This window comes from Oncorhynchus keta, chromosome 16 (genome assembly GCF_023373465.1).
Source record: "Oncorhynchus keta strain PuntledgeMale-10-30-2019 chromosome 16, Oket_V2, whole genome shotgun sequence".
Taxonomy (NCBI): Eukaryota; Metazoa; Chordata; class Actinopteri; order Salmoniformes; family Salmonidae; genus Oncorhynchus; species Oncorhynchus keta.
The window spans coordinates 8,692,810-8,717,229 of NC_068436.1; the positions used below are offsets into that span (position 1 = coordinate 8,692,810).

The following is a 24,420-nucleotide window of genomic DNA, read 5'->3' on the forward strand; positions in this document are numbered from 1 at the left end:
TATAAATCAGTACCCTATACAATAGAATGCATGAACTACTATATTGTGTACATCAACAGCGAGAAATATAATCAATTATTGCATTTAGAAATACCATGTGAACATTTCCTCAGAATAAAGGACACAGGATTGTAGAAAAACAGAATGTAGAGTAGGGAGCTTGAGAGATTGAAAGAAACCCCATCTAGTGTTATCAAGCACCAGTAAAACTTACAGAAAACACTTCAATAACGATTCTTAATTTATAACTGATAGGTGGAGAGTTTTTGGATAGAACATCCACCTGTATTCTGTCTGGAGAACACTCAGTTCAAGATTACCACCCCTATGTGAACATTTTATCTTCTGTACAGAAGGACAAGGAGGAGACTGGGTGACCGACCTTTGAGAAATGACATGCTATTGGGGATTTAGGGTCCTTTCTTCCTACACCACTCCTGTGTTCTATAATACGTTTTCTTACCTGTCTACTGGTTTTGCCCATGTATTGGTTATTACATGGACAAGAGATAAGGTATATGACGTTAGAAGAGCTGCATGTGAGGAACTGTTTCATAGTGTATTGCTTACCAATGGCAGAGCTATTGAATTCGCTCACTTTTATACAGGAGTCCCTTTATGCCGCACACCTACGGCAGGGGTAGAAACAGTTAACCTTGTTCAGTCGTCCGTTATTCACTTTTATTTGGGGGGGGCCTAAGTGTCAGCCCGAACAATTAAGTCCCTGATAGTCCCTGCCCTGCAGTGAGAAGAGAGGATCAGAGAAAATATTTTGGCAAACAGGATCAGACATGAGGACATTCCAATGTTACTTAATGGCTCCCTTGATGTGATGTCATTAAAAGGATAATATGTAGTGGTAACGATGCATTTAAAAAAATCTATTTTATCCCTTCTGGTTGAGGTCTCATCAAGGATATACTGAGAGCATCATCAAGCCATTCTTTAGGGTATGGACAGGCCTCAAGCTGTCTACATTGTCATAGCCTAATTTTCAACATATGTTTTACTTGTACGAATGCACTTCAGTCTCAGAAATTGTGTGAACGGTAATCCCTTCAGAAATGAGGGATGCGCACTAGAGGCATGTAGAAAAAGAGCACAGAAGGCCTATCATTTCTAGTATGGTAATTACCCACACACTCATTAACTTGTCATTTAAAACAGGCTTGTGTAAGTACCTGTTTTTAGAGAGACAGTATCTTGGCTAGAACAAGGACAGTTTAATATTTACCTTACTGATGTGATGTTGATGGAATAAAACTATTGTATTATTTTCTACTCTATTCTTGCTAACACACTTCTTTTTAAACAAATCTGCTGTCAGCTTGAAATATACTGATCATAGGAGATTTGATGTGTAATGTAATACTATAAGTAGTACTATATTTTTAAAAAAAAACATTGTGCATACCTTTTTAATTTAACCACACCCTTTGAGCTATGACACCAACCAATAAGATCTGCTCTCTTAAGTAAAACAGAGACTAAGGGATTAATAATAACAGTGGTAAAAATAAATAAAAAGATACATGGTACGGGTTGTGGAAAAGGAAGGGAAAGACACCTGTCAGGATCCAGGAAAAGGTGGAGGCAGGGAGGTCCTCAGGTCCAGAGAGAAGGGATGAATATGTAATCACAAGGCTGAGACTCATCAGGCTCAACAGCACTTTGAAATGAGTCGGGAAACATCCAACTGGGAAGTTAGTTCACAGGCAGAGGGAGATGGAGACAGTAGAACACATTCTATTTCAATGCCAGCGATATGAGAGGGAAATGGACAGTTTGTTATTAGTATTAAGGAATAATGGTATTGAGGAGTCAAGTTTAATTGAATTTAAGAAAACCTTAAGGTGATTGTATTAAATTATATATTCCGTTTCCTTAGGGAGAAGGGTTTAATTGGGTGGGGTTAAACTTCAGACCTTCCCTGTCTCTGGTCAACACTCCACTCGGTGGCGGAGATGCATCTGTAAAGTTGGTTGCCAACCAATTTAAAGACCACTGAAGAAGAAGCGTAAACGGAAGTGAACAGGAAAAATGTACACGTTAGCGGTTTTTGTTGTTATTTAGACGTTTATTAACACCCTGGAACTCAATATGCCCCATTGAACTCCACGGAATCACCCACTTACCCCATATAGTGTTTAATTCGCGTTTGAGACAGGACTTGGTTGACAGATGTTATCTAGGTAACGCGGACGTTAACTAGCCAGCTACTAACAATGGCTAACTGTATTGCTGTTCACACTCAAATAGCCTCCATCATGGAGGTGCTAGCGAATGCAGCCGTGGAAGAGGTCTGTAAACTCGTAGACGACGACTATGCAGTGTTTCGTTTGGAAATAACTCAAAGCCAGAAAGAAAACAGGACATTGAGGAGAAAACTACAGCTACTAGAACTTAAGGTGTCACGGGACCGCGTCCTCACGAGTCGTCCCAAGATCCTCGACCGATACAGAGGAATGGCAAGAGGTATATTTTGTAGAAGTCGGGGGCTGTGGACCGGTCTCATCGTTCACATCTGGGCATATGTAACTTTAGATGGTTTTTTTTTTTTTTTTTTAGCTAGGCAAGTCAGTTATGAACAAATGCTTATTTACAATGACGCCGCTCTAACCAGGGTGTCTGCAGTGACGCTTCATGCACTGAGATGCAGTGTTAACCGGAATTCGGTCTTGATCATTATTTGGATAGTAGGCAATCATTCTGATTACATAGGTAACTTGCAGATAGACACTATCATATTCTAAACGATATAATGCATGGAACAAAATCATTCTATAAATAGTATATTAAGTAGTTATGTGAAGTCTTACCTTACATCCTTTCCAATTCTAGACAAAATTGTCAATGTACAATATACAGTTGAGCATTGACAGTACCTACACTAACCACCTCTTTCCCCCCCAATGACTCTCTCAGATCTCACTGGAGGCCACAGGAGCTTTGTGAAGCAAGTGGGACACAATACATGGAGCGATGACCAACCAATCACTGTTGATGAGGGGAGTGGAACCTCAACCCAGCACGTTATTGTGATAGAGGTTAGTGTAATAGTATTACATCAAAATTACAGTACATCAAATGTGGTCAGTTTATTTCAGAAAGGCTCCCCTCATCTATTCACTTGCTTACATGTACATCCATATTTAACTGCCATAGGGGAGCTTGCAGACTTCCCAATGACATTGTTATCCAATTCTACTCGTGTACCTGTAATAACCTCCCTTATTTTTATGTCAGTCTGCAGATGCAGAGGCTGCAGGTCCTGGGGTCAAGCAGGAGAGGTCTGAAGGAGAGGAGGACCCAAGGCACAGCAGAGACATCCAGACTGGTGCGGCTGGAAAGCACCTTGTAGCCACCGAGGACCTCGCCACCACTGCCTCACCCCAGGCCTGGACCCAACGCAGCATCACAGAGGTCAGTGGAACGCCGAAGCCCATCCTCAAGTCAGAGATGGACACCGAGATATTAACAGTAACACAAAGGTTCTTACACAAAGGATCTGACCACAGATCAGACCCAGAGAGACTGGGCTGTCCTCCTGCTCCCGGCTCAGACTATTTACCGGTATTTCACCAGAGCCAGATTAATTCTCGTGGTGATGGCGACTCGTTAGACACTGACGGGGATGTTCCATGTTGTTCTTACGCAACAGAGATGGACCCTGGCAACATATCCTTGGGTTTAGAGACACAAACTGATCTGTCTAGAGGGGACTGGAACCAGTACACTAGTAGTGTATACTCTGAAGGGTGCCTAGATAAGAAAGGGGAGGTCATAGTGGTAGATGAGGTGACTGTAAAAGTGGAGGGCTACGCTTCTCCCCTATTGAATGCAGATAGTCACCTAGGAGACGGACACTCACATGGCAGAGATTTCTTAGATTATAGGGGAAGCTTAGAGACAACTGTAAATGTTGCCACCCTCTCCCCTTTACACACGTTCAGGGATCGCAATCCAGGGTCCACGTCGATGGCACCTTCCGCATCACACAGCCATGTCCTTTCCAATCAGCTGTTGAACTCAAATGACCGGGCTAGAGCCCAGGCTCAGGGAGGGGGAGCCACATCAGGCAATGCTAAAGAGAAACGGTTCTTCTGCATGTTCTGTAACAAAGGCTTCAGCTGCCTCCAGAAGGTGGAGATCCACCAGAGGGTCCATACAGGGGTAAAACCCTTCAGCTGTACCCAGTGTCATATGTGCTTTTCCGTGGCTGGCAACCTGAAGAGGCACCAGAGGGTCCACACAGGGGTGAAACCCTTCAGCTGTACGCATTGTCAAATGCACTTCGCTCAGGCTGGTGACCTGAAGAGGCACGAGAGGGTCCACACAGGAGAGAAACCCTTCAGCTGCCCCCAGTGTGAGAAGAGGTTCTCACGCCAGCACCAGCTGAAGATTCACCTGAAGGTCCACACAGGAGAGAGGTTGTTCGCCTGTACGCACTGCAGGAAGAGTTTCTCAGAGAGGAGCTACCTCCGGATACACCACCAGAAAAAACATGCCACTCAATGACATAGAAAGTAACCATTCCATTCAACAGCTTCTGACGTTTATGTCAAACCAAGCATTAAACACAAAGATTAGTTTTCATTGTTGTCAGCTAAAAAGACCCACAGATGCATTTGGAATAACAAGGGTAACAGATTTCAGTATATATTGCTTCCAGACATTGTAAAATAAAAGGCATACAGTGCATTCGGAAAGTATTCAGACCCTTGACTTTTTCTACATTTTGTTACTTTACAGCTTTTCCTAAAATTGATTAAACAAGAACAAATCAATCTACACACAAACGCATAATGACAAAGCAAAAACAGGTTAAGAATTTTTAGCAAATGTATTAAAAATAAATAACAGAAACCTTATTTACAAAAGTATTCAGACCCTTTGCAATGAGACCCGAAATTGAGCTCTCCACCAATCAGGCCTTTATGGTTGAGTGGCCAGACCGAAGCCACTCCTCAGTAAAAAAGGCACATGACAACCCGTTTGGAGTTTGCCAAAAAGGCACCGAAAGGACTCTCAGACCATGAGAAACGAGATTTTCCGGTCCGATGAAACCAAGATTGAACTCTGGCCTGAATGCCAAGCAGGGGAGAAACCTGGCACCACCCCTATGGAGAAGCCTGGTGGTGTGGGGTAGTTTTTCAGCGGCAGAAACTGGGAGACTAGTCAGGATTGTGGGAAAGATGATCGGAGCCGAGTACAGAGAGATCCTTGATGAAAACCTGCTACAGAGTGCTTAGACTCAGGCGAAGGTTCACTTTCCAACAGGACAAGAATCCTAAGCCCACAGCCAAGACAACGCAGGAGTGGCTTCGGGACAAGTCTGAATGTATCGGAGTGGAACAGCCAGAGCCCGGACTTGAATCTGATCTAACATCTCTGGAGAGACCTGAAAATAGCTGTGCAGCAACACTCCCCATCCAACCCGACAGAGCTTGAGAGGATCAGCAGAGAAGAATGGGAGAAACTCCTCAAATACATGTATGCCAGGCTTGTATCGTCATACCCAAGAAGACTCGAGGCTGTAATCACTGCCAAAGGTGCTTCAACAATGTACTGAGTAAAGGGTCTGAATACTAATGTAAATGTGATTTTTGTTTTTTAAATATACATTTGCAAACATTTCTAAAACGTTTTTTTTTGCTTTGTTGTTATAGGGCATTGTGTGTAGCTTGATGAGAAACTAAACTATTTCATTAATTTTAGAAGGCTGTAACAAAGTGGAAAAAGTAAAGGGGTCTGAATACTTTTTGAATGCACTGTAAGCCTAAAGTCTGTTTCAAATTGTGTTTGTACTGTACTGTAGGCTATATGATGTTCACAAATGCATATTTCGTTACTTAAATTCAGCTGCTTAATTTTTATCCCAAGACTCTTTGAATGAGAAAATGGATGCAGTTCATCAAGTTCATGCAGATTTTTAGTTGAGACGTGTGTATGTGTGGTTTTCATATGGTGCATTTAAAAAAATGTAATAAACACAAAATGGGACTTTTCATTCTAAGACTCAATGAGACTCTTTAATATACATCAGATCTGATATCACCCTATTCTGCTTCATAACTGGTGATGAAATGTGTTTTGGTTAAGTCAGAATTATGGCTAAACCCCACCTATTTCTACAATTTCTCTTAAAATGTTATGTTAAACCTAATGCTAACCTTAAATTAAGACAAATGTTTATTTTTCATAAATTTTTATGGGCAATTGTGACTTAACTATTGGCTACCAATATACACTTACTAAATATACCTACACTAACACTTACTGTACATGTCAAAATAGTTTAGTCAAGTTTGTTTGACTTATCATAGCGGACTTATTTTTACCCACAACCTATTTATGTCCACCATGATGGGTTTAACAACAATGAAGTCATTCTGTAACTACAGTACAGGACTCAAACGTAGTGGGGATGGGTAAACACTCCATGTTGAAAGTATTTCTGTGTGTACGTACCTGCATTTTTTTATTCATACGGGAAACTGGACCGTGACAAACCGAGCAGCGTTTCAGTTCTTCACACAAACTGGTGCGCCTGCCACCTATTATCATACCCCGTTCAAAGGCACTTCAATCTTTTGTCTTGCCCATTCACCTTCTGAATGGCACATAAACACAATCCATGTGTCAGTTGTCTCAGAACATAAAATGCTGCCTAAGACCTGTCTCCTCCCCTTCATCTACACTGATTGAAACAAGTGACATCAATACGGGATCAGACTTGACCAGGTGAAAGCTATGATCCCTTATTGACGTCACATGTTAAATACACTTCAATCAGTGTAGATGGAGGAGACAAGTTGGACTCTTTAGTGTACATCACATCTGATCTCACCCTATTCTGCATACACCCAACAGTGCTTTATAACCATTATACACTTAGTAAATATTACTATGTACTCACACACTAACAAACCTCTACTGTACACGTCAAAATGGTTTAGTCAGGTCTGTCTGACTTGACTTATCATAGCTGACTCATATTTACCCACATCATATTTATGTCCACCATGATGGGTTTAACAACAGTCATTCTGTAACTACAGTATAGGACTCAAACGTAGTGGGGATGGGTAAACACTCCATGTTGAAAGTGTGTTTATTATCTGTGTGTACGTACCTGAGGGAGTGTATGTCTGTAATCTGTATCACCTGTCTCTTCCAGGAGGAGGAAGTGCTTCTGGTGAAGGAGGAGGGTCTGGGGAACCCTGAGAGGACCATGGTCATGGAGGACAACCAGACTACACCTCCCCCTGAACCCACAGAGGAACCAACTGAGCAGCACAGTACCACACACAGTCTCACTGAGGTGAGTCCACTATGAACTACTGTCTGAATGGTATTATGTCAGGGCCTGTATCCACAAAACCTCAGAGTAGGAGTGCTGATCAAGGATCCGTTTTGCCTTTTAGATCATAATGAATAAGACTATTTGGAAAGATCCTAGATCAACACTCCTACTATTTGTGAATAAGGGCCCAGATCTTGATTCATTTTGTTTTAAGTGTGGGACCATGCCTTTAACTTCCCTTTAAGGTTTTGATAAATCAGAGGTAATTTTGTGAACGAGTGCTAACTCGCTTAATTAAAGGCAAACACTGGAAGTCTCGGGCACAGCTAGCAAGCTAGTTAGCTTTGGTTTGCCAAATGACCTCTTAACTGCCTGCATACTGGACACAGAGACAATAATGGTATCCACAAGTTAATCTGATTCATCTCTTTAAAGAGTGTCACATTATCAAATCAACTAACATGTTTGCATTGTACTCATAGCAGTCCCTCATTGCCCATTCAGAAGATGCTCTATAGCACGGTGCTCATATCAGATTTCTTGATCCAACATCCTCTCACTCTGTATCTCTTACAGTCAGTAGACATGGAGGACGGGAAGCCTGATCTGCTGATAGTCAAAGTGGAGACAATAGAAGATGAACCAGAGAGCATTGACCTGCTGAGTGGACTAAAGATGGGGGAGCAAGGTAAGGGAGAAATGCATATCCAAATCAAATTTACTTATATAGCCCTTCGTACATCAGCTGATATCTCAAAGTGCTGTACAGAAACTCAGCCTAAAACCCCAAACAGCAAGCAATGCAGGTGTTGAAGCCCCTTGGCTAGTAAAAACTGCCTAGAAAGGCCAAAACCTAGGAAGAAACCTAGAGAGGAACCAGGCTATGAGGGGTGGACAGTCCTCTTCTGGCTGTGCCGGGTGGAGATTATAACAGAACATGGCCAAGATGTTCAAATGTTCGTAAATGACCAGCATGGTCAAATAATAGGTCTGGGACAGGTAGCACGTCTGGTGAAGAGGTCAGGATTCCATAGCCGCAGGCAGAACAGTTGTAACTGGAGCAGCAGCACAGCCAGGTGGACTGGGGACAGCATGGAGTCATCATGCCAGGTAGTCCTGAGGCATGGTCCTACGGCTCAGGTCCTCCGAGAGAGAGAAAGAGAGAATTAGAGAGAGCATACTTAAATTCACACTGGACACCGGAGAAGACAGAAGTACTCCAGATATAACAAACTGACCCTAGCCCCCCGACACATAAACTAATGCAGCATAAATACTGGAAGCTGAGACAGGAGGGGTCAGGAGACAATGTGGCCCCATCCGATGATACTGCCGGACAGGGCCAAACAGGAAGGATATAACCCCACCCACTTTGCCAAAGCACAGCCCCCACACCACCAGAGGGATATCTTCAACCACCAACTTACCATCCTGAGGCAAGGCCGAGTATGGCCCACAAAGATCTCCGCCACGGCACAACCCAAGGGGGGTCGCCAACCCAGACAGGAAGATCACATCAGTGACTCAACCCACTCAAGTGACGCACCCCTCCTAGGGACAGCATGAAAGAGCACCAGTAAGCCAGTGGCTCAGCCCCTGTAATAGGGTTTGAGGCAGAGAATCCCAGTGGAAAGAGGGGAACCGGCCAGGCAGAGAGAGCAAGGGCGGTTCGTTGCTCCAGAGCCTTTCCTGGGCCATGCTACACTCAAATCATATGACCCAATGAGAGTAGTTTATTTGAAGAGATGAGTCTTCAGTAAAGACTTAAAGGTTGAGACCGAGTCTGCATCTCCACATGGGTAGGCAGACCATACCATAAAAATGGAGCTCTGTATGATAAAAACCTTCCTCCAGCTGTTTGCTTAGAAATTCTAGGGACAATTAGGAGGCCTGCGTCTTGTGACCGTAGCGTACGTGTAGGTATGTACGACAGGACAAAATCAGAGCGATAGGTATGAGCAAGCCCACGTAATGCTTTGTAGGTTAGCAGTAAAAACCTTGAAATCAGCCCTTGCCTTGACAGGAAGCCAGTGTAGAGAGGCTAGCACTGGAGTAATATGATCCATTTTTTTTGGTTCTAGTCAGGATTCTAGCAGCCGTATTTAGCACTAACTGAAGTTTATTTAGTGCTTTATCGGGTAGCCGGAAAGTATAGCATTGCAGTAGTCTAACCAAGAAGCAACAAAAGCATGGATTCATTTTTGGACAGAAAGTTTCAGATTTTTTCAATGTTACGTAAATGGAAAAAAGCTGTCCTTGAAACAGTCTTGATATGTTCGTCAAAAGAGATATCAGGGTCCAGAGTAACGCCAAGGTCCTTCACAGTTTTATTTGAGACGACTGTACAACCTCCAAGATTAATTGTCAGATTCAACAGAAGATCTCTTTGTTTCTTGGGACCTAGAACAAGCATCTCTGTTTTGTCCGAGTTTAAAAGTAGAACGTTTGCAGCCATCCACTTCCTTATGTCTGAAACACAGGCTTCCAGCGAGGGCAATTTTGGGGCTTCACAATGTTTCATTGAAATGTACAGCTGTGTGTCATCCGCATAGCAGTGAAAGTTAACATTATGTTTTCGAATGACATCCCCAAGAGGTAAAATATATAGTGAAAACAATAGTGGTCCTAAAACGGAACCTTGAGGAACACTGAAATTTACAGTTGATTTGTCAGAGGACAAACCATTCACAGAAACTGATATCTTTCCGACAGATAAGATCTAAACCAGACCAGAACTTGTCGGTGGAGACCAATTTGGGTTTCCAATCTCTCCAAAAAATGTGGTGATGGATGGTATCCAAAGCAGCACTAAGGTCTAGGAGCACGAGGACAGATGCAGAGCCTCGGTCTGATGCCATTAAAAGGTCATTTACTACCTTCACAAGTGCAGTCTCAGTGCTATGATGGGGTCTAAAACTAGACTGAAGCATTTCATATACATTGTTTTTCTTCAGGAAGGCAGTGAATTGCTGTGCAACAGCCTTTTCAAAAAAAATTGAGAGGAATGGAAGAATCGATATAGGCCGATTAGTTTTTTATATTTTCTGGGTCAAGGTTTGGCTTTTTCAAGAGAGGCTTTATTACTGCCACTTTTAGTGCGTTTGGTACACATCCGGTGGATGGAGAGACGTTTATTATGTTCAACATAGGAGGGCCAAGCACAGGAAGCAGCTCTTTCAGTAGTTTATTTGGAATAGAGTCCAGTATGCAGCTTGAAGGTTTAGAGGCCATGATTATTTTCATCATTGTGTCAAGAGATATAGTACTAAAACACTTGAGTCTCTCTCTTGATCCTAGGTCCTGGCAGAGTTGTGCAGACTCAGCACAACTGAGCTTTGGAGGAACACACAGATTTAAAGAGGAGTCCGTAATTTGCTTTCTAATAATCATGATCTTTTCCTCAAAGAAGTTCATGAGTTTATTACTGCTGAAGTGAAAGCCATCCTCACTTGGGGAATGCTGCATTTTAGTTAGCTTTGCGACCGTATCAAAAATACATTTTGGATTGTTCTTATTTTCCTCAATTAAGTTGAAAAAATAGGATGATTGAGCAACAGTAAGGGCTCTTCGATACTGCACGGTACTGTCTTTCCAAGCTAGTCGGAAGACTTCCAGTTTGGTGTGGCGCCATTTCCGTTCCAATTTTCTTGAAGCTTGCTTCAGAGCTCGGGTATTTTCTGTATACCAGGGAGCTAGTTTCTAATGACAAATGTTTTTAGGGGTGCAACTGCATCTAGGGTATTGCGCAAGGTTAAATTGAGTTCCTTAGTTAGGTGGTTAACTGGTTTTTGTCCTCTGACTGCCTTGGGTAGGCAGAGGGAGTCTGGAAGGGCATCAAGGAATCTTTGTGTTGTCTGTGAATTTATAGCACTACTTTTGATGCTCCTTGGTTGGGGTCTGAGTAGATTATTTGTTACAATTGCAAACGTAATAAAATGGTGGTCCGATAGTCCAGGATTATGAGGAAAAACATTCAGATCCACAACATTTATTCCATGGGACAAAACTAGGTCCAGAGTATGACTGTGACAGTGAGTAGGTCCAGAGACATGTTGAAAACCCAAGTCGATGATGGCTCCGAAAGCCTTTTGGAGTGGGTCTGTGGACTTTTCCATGTGAATATTGAAGTCACCAAAAATTAGAATATTATCTGCTATGACTACAAGGTCCGATAGGAATTTGGGGAACTCAATGAGGAATGCTGTATATGGCCCAGGAGGCCTTTAACCAGTAGCTATAAAAAAAAAGTGATTGAGTAGGCTGCATAGATTTCATGACTAGAAGCTCAAAAGACGAAATTGTCTTCTTTTTTTTTTTGTAAATTGAAATTTGCTATGGTAAATGTTAGCAACACCTCCGCCTTTGCGGGATGCACGGGGGAGATGGTCACTAATGTAACCAGGAGGCGAGGCCTCATTTAACACAGTAAATTCATCAGGTTTAAGCCATGTTTCAGTCAGGCCAATCACATCAAGATGATGATCAGTGATTAGTTCATTGATTATAATTGCCTTTGAAGTAAGGGATCTAACATTAAGTAGCCCTATTTTGAGATGAGGTATCACGATCTCTTTCAATAATGGCAGGAATGGAGGAGGTCTTTATCCTAGTGAGATTGCTGAAGCGAACACCGCCATGTTTAGTTTTGCCCACCCCAGGTCGAGGCACAGACACGGTCTCAATGGGGATAGCTGAGCTGACTACACTGACTGTGCTAGTGGCAGACTCCACTAAGCTGGCAGGCTGGCTAACAGCCTTCTGTCTGGCCTGCACCCTATTTCATTGTGGAGCTAGAGGAGTCAGAGCCCTGTCTATGTTGGTAGATAAGATGAGAGCACCCCTCTAGCTAGGATGGAGTCCGTCACTCCTCAGCAGGCCAGGCTTGGTCCTGTTTGTGGGTGAGTCCCAGAAAGAGGGCCAATTATCTACAAATTCTATCTTTTGGGAGGGGCAGAAAACGGTTTTCAACCAGCGATTGAGTTGTGAGACTGCTGTAGAGCTCATCACTCCCCCTAACTGGGAGGGGGCCAGAGACAATTACTCGATGCCGACACATCTTTAAAGCTGATTTACACGCTGAAGCTATGTTTCACTTGGTGACCTCTGACTGTTTCATCCTAACATTGTTGGTGCCTACGTGGATAACAATATCTCTATACTCTCTACACTCGCCTCTACATATAGCCTACATACAGTAATAGATCTTGAGTGGAAATAGTGATGCGCCTGGCTATGTTTTCTTCATTCATAAAATAAAATCAATACATCTTATGTTTACATACAAAACACACATAAAGTTGAAGTCGGAAGTTTACATACACCTTAGCCAACTACATTTAAACTCAGTTTTTTACAATTCCTGACATTTAATCCTAGTAAAAATTCCCTGTTTTAGGTCAGTTAGGATCACCACTTTATTTTAAGAATCTGAAATGTCAGAATAATAGTGGAGAGAGTGATTCATTTCAGCTTTTATTTCTTTCATCACATTCCCAGTGGGTCAGAAGTTTACATACACTCAATTAGTATTTGGTAGCATTGCCTTTAAATTGTTTCACTTGGGATAAACATTTTGGGTAGCCTTCCACAAGCTTCCCACAATAAGTTGGGTGAATTTTGGCCCATTCCTCCTGACAGAGCTGGTGTAACTGAGTCAGGTTTGTAGGCCTCCTTGCTCGCACATGCTTTTTCAGTTTTGCCCACAAATTTTCTGTAGGATTGAGGTCAGGGCTTTGGGATGGCCACTCCAATACCTTGACTTTGTTGTCCTTAAGCCATTTTGCCACAACTTTGGAAGTATGCTTGGGGTCATTGTCCATTTGGAAGACCCATTTGTGACCAAGTTTTAACTTCCTGACTGATATCTTGAGATGTTGCTTCAATATATCCACATCATTTTCCTTCCTCTTGATGCCATCCATTTTGTGAATTGCACCAGTCCCTCCTGCATCCCAGCACCCCCACAACATGATGCTGCTACACCCATGCTTCACGGTTAGGATGGTGTTCTTCGGCTTGCAAGCCTTACTCTTTTTCCTCGAAACAAAACGATGGTCATTATGGCCATACAGTTCTATTATTGTTTCATCAGACCAGAGGACATTTCTCCAAAAAGTACAATATTTGTCCCCATGTGCAGTTGCAAACCGTAGTCTGGCTTTTTTACGCTGGTTTTGGAGCATGGTGTTTATACTTGCGTAATATTAGGCTTTTGAAAATTGCTCCCAAGGATGAACCAGAGTTGTACAGGTAATTGACTTAAACGCCATATTTAGAGTTTTCTGCCATGTTTGTAAATGTCTATTTTGTAACCTCTTCCTGCAGTTGGTTGGCTGGAGCCTAACAAGGGAGACTGGGCGGACATCTTGGATTCCCAGCCGGGCGCAGCCAAAGGCTCAGGGGACCATATCACTGAGCAGGGCGAGATAGTGGAGGTCAGTGGATGGGACAGATTCCTCAACGCTGGGCTGGAGAACAACACTGTTAACCACAATCAGAAACAGACAGTCGAACACAAAACAACAACTGAATTTAGTCAACAGACTGACTGAGCCCCAAATGAAAAAAGAGTACAGTTATAGAATACTAAAATACTTAGTATAGATTTCTGTATTAAACTGTAGTATACTGTATAATACTATACTACACACTGTAGTTTCCTCAATCGTGAGGTGCTTTACTATAGAATGTTGTAGTATACTGTAGTAAATACTACAGTATTTTCCCACCCAAAAACCACTAATGCCTGCAAAAACACTACAGTTTTATAATTCTAGTAGAGTGCCTTCAGAAAGTATTCACACCCCTTGACTTTTTCCATATTTTGTTGTTATAGCTTGAATTTAAAATTGATTCATTTAGATTCAGTCACTGATTTACCCACAATACCCCATAATGTCAAAGTGGAATTATGTTTTTAGAAATGTTTAGAAATTAATCGTCAGGGTAAGGGGAGGGTTTGGCCGGCTGGGATGTCTTTGTCCTATCGCGCTCAAGCGACTCCTCCATGTGGCGGCCGGGTGCATTCACAGTCACCTCGGTCGCCAGCTGTATGGTGTTTCCTCTGACACATTGGTGCAGCTGGCTTCTGGAATTAGCGAGCAGTGTGTCAAGAAGCAGTGCTGCTTGGCGGGGTCGTGTTTCGGGGACACGTGGCTCTTTACTTTTGCCTCTCCAGACTCCACAAGGGAGTTGCAGCGATGGGACAACACTGTAACTATCAATTGGATATGATGGAAATTAGGGAGAAAAGGGGTAAAAAGTACCCCTCCCCCACACACAAAAAAAATCTAATTTAAAAGCTGAAATGTTTTAAATCAGTATGTATTCAACCCCTTTGTTATGGCAAGTCTAAATAAGTTCAGGAGTAAACATTTGCTTAACAAGTCACATAATAAGTTGCATGGACTCACTCTGTGTGCAATAATAGTGTTTAACATGATTTTTGAATGACTACTTCATCTGTACTCCACACATACAATTATCTGTAAGGTCCCTTAGTCGAGCAGTGGATTTCAAACACAAAGTCATCCACAAAGACCAGGGAGGTTTTCCAATGCCTTGCAAAGAAGGGCTCCTATTGGTAGATGGGTAAAAAATAACAAAAGCAGACAATGAATATCCCTTTGGATGGTGTATCAATACACCCAGTCACGACAAAGATACAGACGTCCTTCCTAACTCAGTTACAGGAGAGGAAGGAAACCGCTTAGGGATTTCACCATTAGGCCAATGGTGACTTTAAAACAGTTAATGATTTTAATGGCTATGATAGGAGAAAACTGAGGATGTATCAACAAGATTGTAGTTACTCCACAATACTAACTTAAATGACAGAGTGAAAAGAAGGAAGCCTGTACAGAATAAAAAATATTCTAAAACATGCATCCTGTTTGCAATAAGGCACTAAAGTAAAACTGCAAAAAATGTGGCAAAGAAATTCATGTCCTCAATACAAAGTGTTATGTTTGATGCAAATGTAACACAACACATTACTGAGTATCACTCTAAATATTTTCAAGCGTGGTGGTAGCTGCATCATGTTATAGATTTGCTTGTCATCCGCAAAGACTAGGGAGTTTTGGGGGATAAAAAGAAACAGAATCGAGCTAAGCATATGCAAAAAAAACTAGAGAATGTAAAAAAACAACAGTTTTTGCTTTGTCATTATGGGGAATTGTTGTGTAGATTGATGAGGGGGAAAAACAATTTAATAAATGTCAGAAAAGGGCTGTAACCTAAAAAAATGTGAAAAAAGTCTAGGGATATGACTACTTTCCGAAGGCACTGTTCCCTAAAGGTTATCGAAAAGAGCAGAAGCGCTTAACTATCCGTTCAGACCCCAGTTCTACCTACCTATAGTAAATGCTACAGTAATATCCGCAAAAACACTTCCGTAAATACTACAGCCTACATAAACACTAGTGTAAATACTACAGTATACTACAGTCTGCAAAAGCACTACATTCATTACTATAGTATATACTACAGTTATTTTACTATAGTAAGGGAAAACCCCAATGAAATGGACAAAATTGAATGGCAACATATTGGTATTGGACGAAACATATACACAAGCGCAAATACCACTGAAATAGACAGCAGATCATCCAAACCTTATGGCAAGTGGCATATGGCAAATGCCAAGTGTCATACAACAAAAATCCCAAAGATGGCGAGTGCGCTCCACCGTAGATTTTCAAATTGAAAATGGACACAAAGTCAAGACCCACAGGTCAAATTTTGAAAATTTAAGCAAAAAATCTAAAGTACAACCACCTCTAAAAAATAAAAAATCCTTTCTGGACCTTTTTTCAGAATTTTTTAAAATTATTTTGTCAATTATACATATATAAAGGTATGTTTCACACGGTTGTTGTCTTATTTTGAGTTTATCCATAACGCCTATGTTTTGTCCATTTGCATTATATAATCATGTCCAAATGGCATAAGAAATGTCCAACTGCCATACATAAGTATTGAAAGTACCAAATCAGGATGTTATGTCCATTTGCCATCTTTGATCATAGGAAGTCGGTTTCCGAACCCAAAAGTCAGTGAACCATGTCCAAATGGAATTTATACTGACCAAATTATATATATCACTATGTTAAGCCCTGAATCAACATAGGTCTATTTGTCATGTTTGATCATTGGAAGTCATATGAAGTAAGAATTTGGTGCAATGAGAGAGCAGTGGGACTCGTTTTTTGGAAAAACGTCCAAATTGATCAAGGGCGCCCTCTATTGGTTGGACACGGGTGGGGGGTGCTCCCTGGCCCTTGACCCCTTTCACCCCCCTAAAGGCATTAAAAAACATTTTTAAAATGTGCTACTGGTAACCCGTTCAGGTAACCAGGCGTACAGCTGTCCATTTGCAATATCTTACAATGGGCATTTACATCACGAGTTTGACATGCTCTAATATACTGCAGAAATGCCCAATTGACTGGCCCGTTGAACTCGGGATGGCAGGGCAGTGATGGTGGTTCCTCTCCATCGCTCATTGGTGTTGATTTCAGCATGTCCTTTTGGTGATGGGAAATCCCTAATTAAAAACATTGCAAATGTACTGTCCATTTGCAATGTCTTTCAATGGGCATTTACCATCACGAGTTTGACTTGCTCAAGTATACTGCAGAAATACCCAATTGACTGGCCAGTTGAACTCGGGATGACCAGGCAGTAATAATGTTTCCTCTCCATCGCTCATTGGTGTTGATTTCAGCATGTCAATTTGGTGATGGTTCATCACTGTTTAAACTTACTGCAAATGTACAAAATTCAGCGTGCATCTGTCAATAAGATATCACTCTGACACCAAACTGATACAAACTGACACCAAACCCACTTTGTCCAACTCATTTAGAAGCCAACTATCACATATTTCAGAGCAGGCCCAACATTCACAGTGTTTAAACCATAATTAAAAACGTAAATCACATAGTTACGTTCTAGCTTCGGGTCCTGTTTCGACATTATGTTTAGGCCTAGCTGAGGCGACCCCGAATCACGAGTTTTGGCTTGATAGGTCATTTGGAGCCCGAGCAACGACCTTAATTAGTGCTGAAAATTCTATTTTTCCGGGCGTTCCTACAGGGTCCCTGAAGGAGCTACCGGACAGAAACGTTAGGGTCTGTCTCTATGAGCCGAGGCGGTTTCAATGCACCTAGTCTTGTGACTCTGGGACTTTTCTAAATGTCACCATTTTCGCGAGGGTCAAAATTAATTGAAGTCATTGCAAATGTATGAGGCTGTTTCTCAGCCTGAGAACCTTCCAGAGCCACATAACTCACGGTGAACTATCGACTAAAGCTCTGGAACATGTATTTAAAGTTTCAGAGCTCTAGGTCTGACGGTCCTTTGATGGTTCTAACGCAGGTAACTATTGCAGGCTCTGTGTGTCTGTAAGCCTCACACTGTGTCACTCCCCATTGACTGTGTGTGTGTGTGTGTGAGTTCAGAAAATCACGTAGAGCAACGAAACCCACCTTAACGGATTCGTCTGAACACACCGCAACTGGATCTATAACTTTTCGGGGGGAAAAAAAACACATTTCTTTAACCATCTCCAATTGTACATTGTACGATTTCTCATAAATTGCGATAGATAAATGGCTGGTTCTTTTTTTCCTTAGACTGTAGGTTCATATACTTTGACACAAAGCGGTCAAATTAGCGCTCTATCGTTTTTGACCTTTACTCCCAGAAAATGGGCCTTAACTCAAAAAGCGTTGAGGCCTCGACGGCATCTTGTTTCTGGGCTAAAAGCCCATTTGGCCAAACCCGTGCTCACCAAGTTTCGTCTTAGAAGTCTTTTCCGTCATGTTTAGTCCATTTGCAATAAGCAGCCAGTCGCCATCTGGTGGAATTTTCCAGAACAGCGGAAAAATTGCACATTTAAAAAATGTAGCAAACGTAAACCAAATGTCGGAGAGACTTCATTTGATGAATTTCCGGAAGATCTGGCCCTGGGGGCACAACCCGAGACCGGCAGCCTATTTTAATAACACTCGCGAACATCTAATAAGGAACCGTACATTTGCAATATGGAGATCCTCATCAATCATACGGGAAATGCCAAAAAGTGCCCTTCATGTATGGAAATACTATAGTAAAGTTTGCAAAAACACTACAGTGAATACTATAGTATTTATATCACACTATAGTACTTTTTTATGTGGTGGACCAGAGTGAGGTGTAGATTTGGTCTGCGGGGATGGGGAGGTGTCCGTATGCAGCTGGAGAGAACAGTGTCAGCCTCAGCTAGCGATGATCCGTCCTGCTCCTATAGTGGTGATTGAGAGACTGATGGCGCCTCAGGTTAACAGGTGTTTCCTTCAGCCGGCCTTCTATAGGATCAATCAACTGGAACATGGACCCTGCAACAACACAGACACTCCCTGGCCTTCGTCCTCCTCACACTCTCTTAATGTTAATCCAGACCTCAGACAATGCCAGTGCCTCAACACTAAATGGCTACACAAGCCCATTGACAAATGACAGTAGTAGAGATGGAATCAGTAAAGGTGGCAGCGCCAAAGAGAAGTGCTTCCCGTGTTCATTCTGTGGGAAAGCCTTCAGTTTCCCCAAACAGGTGGAGATCCACCAGAATGCACACTGGGGAGAACTGTTCAGCTGCCACCTGTGCGGGGCCAGTTTCTCTGACTCATTCAACCTGAAGAGGCACCAGAGAGTCCACATGGGAGACTATACATAAATAGACAGATACATAAACCTTTTACCTTATATTAAGTAGGCATAATTGCAAATGTTTAAATCCTTCCAATATAAATATGATGAGATATGTTGGCACGACTGCCATATTGCATCTCCATCCCAAAGCCCTTGCTTGGAAGTGTACTTCACCAGACTGCCAAGAACCTTGCCCTCATCCAGGCCAAGGTGGCGAGACACAGTAGGGATGACACCACAGGGCTTGTTGATCTCTGCACCAGACAGAATGCTCTTGCCAGCATACTTGGGGTCTAACATGTACGCTGCGGCGTGTATGGGTTTCAGGCAGAAGTCTTCACGCTTTTTGATGTATTTCAGAACTGCAGTTTCCTCTGTTTGGAGCAACAGTGAAGTAGGCAGGGCAGTACGGATTTCTTCTCTTACATCTGCAAGCAGAGTCTGAAAATCAGACAGGATGGCATTGTCTCCCTCAATCCTTACAATGGCTACTGCTAATAGTTTTCAGGAGTTTCAGGCTGCTTACCACTTTCTCCCAAAATACGTAATCCAGGAGGATCCTCTTGATGGGGCTGTCCATATCGGCAGACTGTGATATGGACATTTCTTGAAGAGACTCCTTCCCCTCCAGGAGACTGTCAAACATGATGACAACACCACCCCAATGGGTGTTGCTGGGCAGCTTCATGTGGGGCTCTTATTCTTCTCACTTTGCTTTAGATTGCTGCTATAACTTGATGACCCTTCACATACCTAACCATTTCCTTGGCTCTCTTGTAGTGTATCCATTGTTTTCAGTGCCACGATGTCCTTGAGGAGCAGATTCAATGCATGAGCAGCACAGTCAATGGGTGTGAATGTGAGGGTAGGACTCCTCCACTTTATACCAAGCAGCCTTCATGTTCGCAGCACTGTCTGTCAACAGTGCAAATAGCTTCAGTGGTCCTAGGTCATTGATGACTGCCTTCAGCTCATCTGCAATGTAGAGGCCAGTGTGTCTGTTGTCCCTTGTGTCTCTGCTCTTGTAGAATACTGGTTGAGGGGCGGAGATGTAGTTAATTATTCCTTGCCCACGAACATTCGACCACCCATCAGAGATGATTGCAAATACAGTCTGATTTCTCTATGATTTGCTTGAACTCTGTTGAATACATTTGCATCCCGCAAATGAGTAGATAAAGCATGTCTGGTTGGAGGGGTGTATGCCGGGCAAAGAACATTCAGAAATGTATCAGAGGTGAACCATTTGCATACACAGCTTGAGCAAGACATTAATCAGTATTTATCTGACTATGTTCCTCCATTGAATAAAAAAACCTTCTGATTCCAGGAGGACCAGGAGCTGTTACTATCGATAAGGTGTATGATTCATAATTTTCACCTTGAATAGAAGGAGAAGGACTTTAGTCAGAGGTTGCTTGTTGTGAGCGCTGAGGGAACTTTATGCACTTGGCTAGATGATTCTGCATCTTTGTTGCATTCTTCACATAATTTGGCACAGTATTTTCTACATTAGTTGCAGTGCAGTGTCTACACACATCAGATAGAGCCTGTGGCATTTTCCTGTAAAGATTAGAGAAAATGAGTGAAAACCCCAAATACAATTACGTGTATAGTACAGATAAATAGTTAAGCAGTTAGATTAAACAACTCCTTTGTAAGATAAATGTTTTGAAATGAAACGTATGGAAATAGGTGAATTAACACTCCTCGGTTAGCAGGCTCAAGCAAGCTAAAACAACAGGCAAAAAATAACTAGCAGAAATGGTTAACAAGTTAGAAATGATTTAAACACACTTTGCTGTAGGCTACTATTTACTAGTTAACAAAAGGTAATGTATGTCATATAAAATATATTTCACTCCACCCAGTATTGTATTCGAAACTTACCAGAAAGCATGTAGTCCTTGGCTCAGACAGTGTAGTAGAGTGGACTCAATAGTGTCTCATTAGTGTGCAAGATCTTGAGAATCAGCTGTACATGTGATGGAAGAATGCACTGGGCATGCAGAGGGTTGCAATTCCATTGAATTGGGGATTGTTTATAAAATATGCCATAAGACCTAGAATTACCTTGTGTATCCCACAACAAAAGGTTCACTGTTATAAGCTAACTTATTTGATGAATTTAAGCAACATTTCCCAAATTCCAGGGCTTAACTATCCATGGAAAATTTCAGAAAATTTACCGGAAAGTTTCCCGACCCTTTGCAACCCTATTCAGGATACACCACAAGAAAATTCACACGGCCTAGAGTATAGTGACATGTAATGTAGTACTTGTTTGTTTGTAGTTAATTCTGTTGTTTTATATGTAGTGGGGAACTGGATGAGGTGAACTGAGGAAAGAATTAGTATCATGAAGCAGAGTAGAAGGTATGGTGATGGTTGGTGTGATGCCTGTAAAAATGCTTCACTGATGAAAGGTGACAATCTGTGTCCCTATAGGTTTATATTTTATAATGGGGAAATGATCCTGCCTTAAAGGCTCAGTGCAATCAAAAACATGAGAGATGTAGATGTATTTTCTCATTGATGTTAGAATAATACTGTGAAATTGTAAAAATTATAATACCCTGTTAGTGTAAGAGCTGTTTGAAAAGCCCACCTGAAATTTCTGCCTGTTTTGTTGGGGTAGAGTTTTGTCTCTGCCTGGTGGAAAACTAGTTAATAGACCAATAAGATAGTTCCAAACCTCTCTGCCAATAACAGTTAGTTTGTCCCCACTCAGACCACTCCCAGACAGTCCCAGCTAAATTATTCCTTGAGAAATTGCTCTTTGCTAAGAAGCTATTTTTGTTTCTTTTTACCATTTGAATTGAAAATAGTCACAGTAAGGTGCTTAATTGTTACTCAGAAATTATTAGATACGGAGATAAAAACGGCTGCATTGGCTCTTTAATTCATGTTTACTTTACATAAAGTAGTGAAGCTGTTGGTAATGTCATGTTGAAACTTTTCCAAGGTATTCTAAAATTAACTTTATCAGAGTGAAGGTAGCAGATTTACAGAAGTGTTGCCATAGTGAGAAAAGTTATTCTACTTCACGTATCGTTTTGTGTAATAAAAGTGCTGTAACATTATGTGAGTGTATGACCATTTTGTTGAAGTTAAATACAAAATTTACTCTGTACTGACTGACTTGGTTATTTTTGTATCATTGCAGGGACTGAATTTCGCTTATTTCAATCGAACCAAAACATTATACTTAATTATTGAATCAAAACGTGGACATTTTAAAAAATGAATTTAAAAAAACTCCAATGACTCCATATTGTTAGGTACTTGAATCACAGTGTTAGAGATGGGCTTGACTGTGGTTAACATTTTATAATATCATGTCATGTTTGTGTGTACAGCAAATAGTTTCTTATATAGACCTTTTATGCTTTTCTGTTCAATTTGTCTTCACAGTCTGCATTCCATGAAGACCTGCTGATGTCCGATGTTGCTGACGGGAGAGGCTGGACCTCTGCTGCGGCTGGTCACAAACCCTGGCCACGGATCAGAACCCTGGATCAGGAGCCGTTGCTCTTCCTTCCCGAGTCGCAACTAGGACCCAACCGTGAGGGACAGAGACTCCACCACCACACAGAACACAACCAGTGGACAGGTGGACTGAACAACCCCAGTCCTGGTGGTCATCAGAGAGGCAGAGACTCCAGTCTGCAGCCCAGACCCTTCTCTTCACAGTCTCAGTGCAGGGATGGAGCAGGGCCTGGTGCTGATAGAGATAGACCCTCCTGTTCCTATGATACAAACACCACCGTATCCATGATGAAAAGATCCGGTCACCCTGGGCTTCAGCCTTCTCAGAGCGTGGTGGGAGATGCTCCTTGTGGTAGTCTTTCAGGAAGTCTGTCTTCAGAGTCTCGTCTAATGCCTGGTGACTGGGTTCATAGAAGGTCTGGATCTGGGTCTAGCCTTCCTCAGTTACCTCATGGTTACCCCACCAATACAGACAGGGTCAGGATGGACGTTCACCACGAGAAGTACCTAGCCTATAACACAGCACACAATCCCAACAACACCCAAACAATGGCTAGAGGTCAAGGAGGGAGCTCAAAGACTAACCACCTGAGGGTGGTGGCTCCTGCTTCTACCTCCTCTGGTGTCATTGGGTCACAACGTGTAAGGCCGAGCATTAGGACAGACGCCGACAAGCCATACGCCTGCCTCACGTGTGGGAAGCGCTTTGCTGAGGCGAACTATGTGAAGAAGCACCAGACTGTTCACACTAAGGAGAGGCCCTTCAAGTGTAAGCTGTGTTACAAGAGCTTCTCCTTCCAGAATAACCTTATCAGACATAGGAGTGTCCACAATGGGAAGAAATCGTAGAAGTGTGTGAGATGTACGCAGGGTATATCTGGGAACTATTCCTTAGTTGACAAACACTACATGACCAAAGCTATGTGGACACCCCTTCAAACTAGTGGATTCAGCTATTTCAGCCAATTGTATACAATTGAGCACACAGCCATGCAATCTCCATAGACAAACATTGGCAGTAGAATGGCCCGTACTGAAGAGCTCAGGAACGTTCAACGTGGCACCATCATAGGATGCCTTTCCAACAAGTCAGTTCATCAAATTTCAGCCACGAGCAACAAAGGCTCAGCCACGACGTGGTAGGCCACACAAGCTCAGAAAACGGGAGCGGCGAGTGCTGAAGCCCGTAGCGAAATGAGATTCCATGGCTGAGCAGCCGCACACAAGCCTAAGATCACTATGCGCAATGCCAAGCGTCAGCTGGAGTGGTGTAAACTTCGCCGCCATTGGACTCTGGAGCAGTGGAAACACTTTCTCTGGCGTGATGAATCACGCTTCACCATCTGGCAGTCCAATGGATGAATCTGGGTTTGGTGGATGCAGGGAAAATGCTACCTGCCCAAATGCATAGTTCCAACTGTAAAGTTTGGTGGAGGAGGAATAATTGTCTGGTGCTGATGATTCTGTGCTTCCAACTTTGTGGCAACAGTTTGGGGAAGGCCCTTTCCTGTTTCAGCATGACAATGCCCCGCTGCACAAAGCAGAGGGACATTGTCATGTAACTGGGCACTTCTAATGTAACTCTATGGCAGCACCCAAGGGGATTGAATTTTCGAGCTCCACCCTAAGATTTGCCCGTGATGTAGTGTCCATGAGTGACAGAACACGAGCCAATCATGGCGCAACTAGAGAACATTACCAACCCCTACGCTCCATATTTTCAGCTGGCTGCCCCACCTCCACAGAAAGCACTGAGCTAGGCTGAAACACCTGCATTTTGGAGCTGCCTTGCTCAAGAAAGCAAAAAAAGAGACCATGTTTGTATGTGGGCTTTATTAACTCATGTTTTTTTTTTTGCAAACAATGTAAAATAAAAAATGAACTGATATGTGACATGAATTAATGCCAAAATAACATTCAACCCTGTTTTG

At 42.4% G+C, this 24,420-nt stretch overlaps 2 protein-coding genes across 2 annotated transcripts; both read left to right on the forward strand.

The window, feature by feature from the left end:
* Positions 1–1,563: 1,563 nt before the first annotated feature.
* LOC118395633 (uncharacterized) lies at positions 1,564–24,377 on the forward strand. Its single transcript, XM_052465142.1, has 7 exons — positions 1,564–2,475; positions 2,926–3,047; positions 3,247–3,423; positions 7,181–7,324; positions 7,883–7,994; positions 13,631–13,740; positions 22,415–24,377. Exons 1-7 carry the CDS (start codon positions 2,226–2,228, stop codon positions 23,336–23,338), a joined length of 1,839 nt encoding a protein of 612 aa, XP_052321102.1. The 5' UTR covers positions 1,564–2,225; the 3' UTR covers positions 23,339–24,377.
* On the forward strand, positions 3,430–6,008 carry LOC127908079 (oocyte zinc finger protein XlCOF22-like). Its single transcript, XM_052465191.1, has one exon. The coding sequence runs from the start codon at positions 3,460–3,462 to the stop codon at positions 4,516–4,518; it is 1,059 nt and encodes a 352-aa protein (XP_052321151.1). The 5' UTR covers positions 3,430–3,459; the 3' UTR covers positions 4,519–6,008.
* Positions 24,378–24,420: the final 43 nt, after the last annotated feature.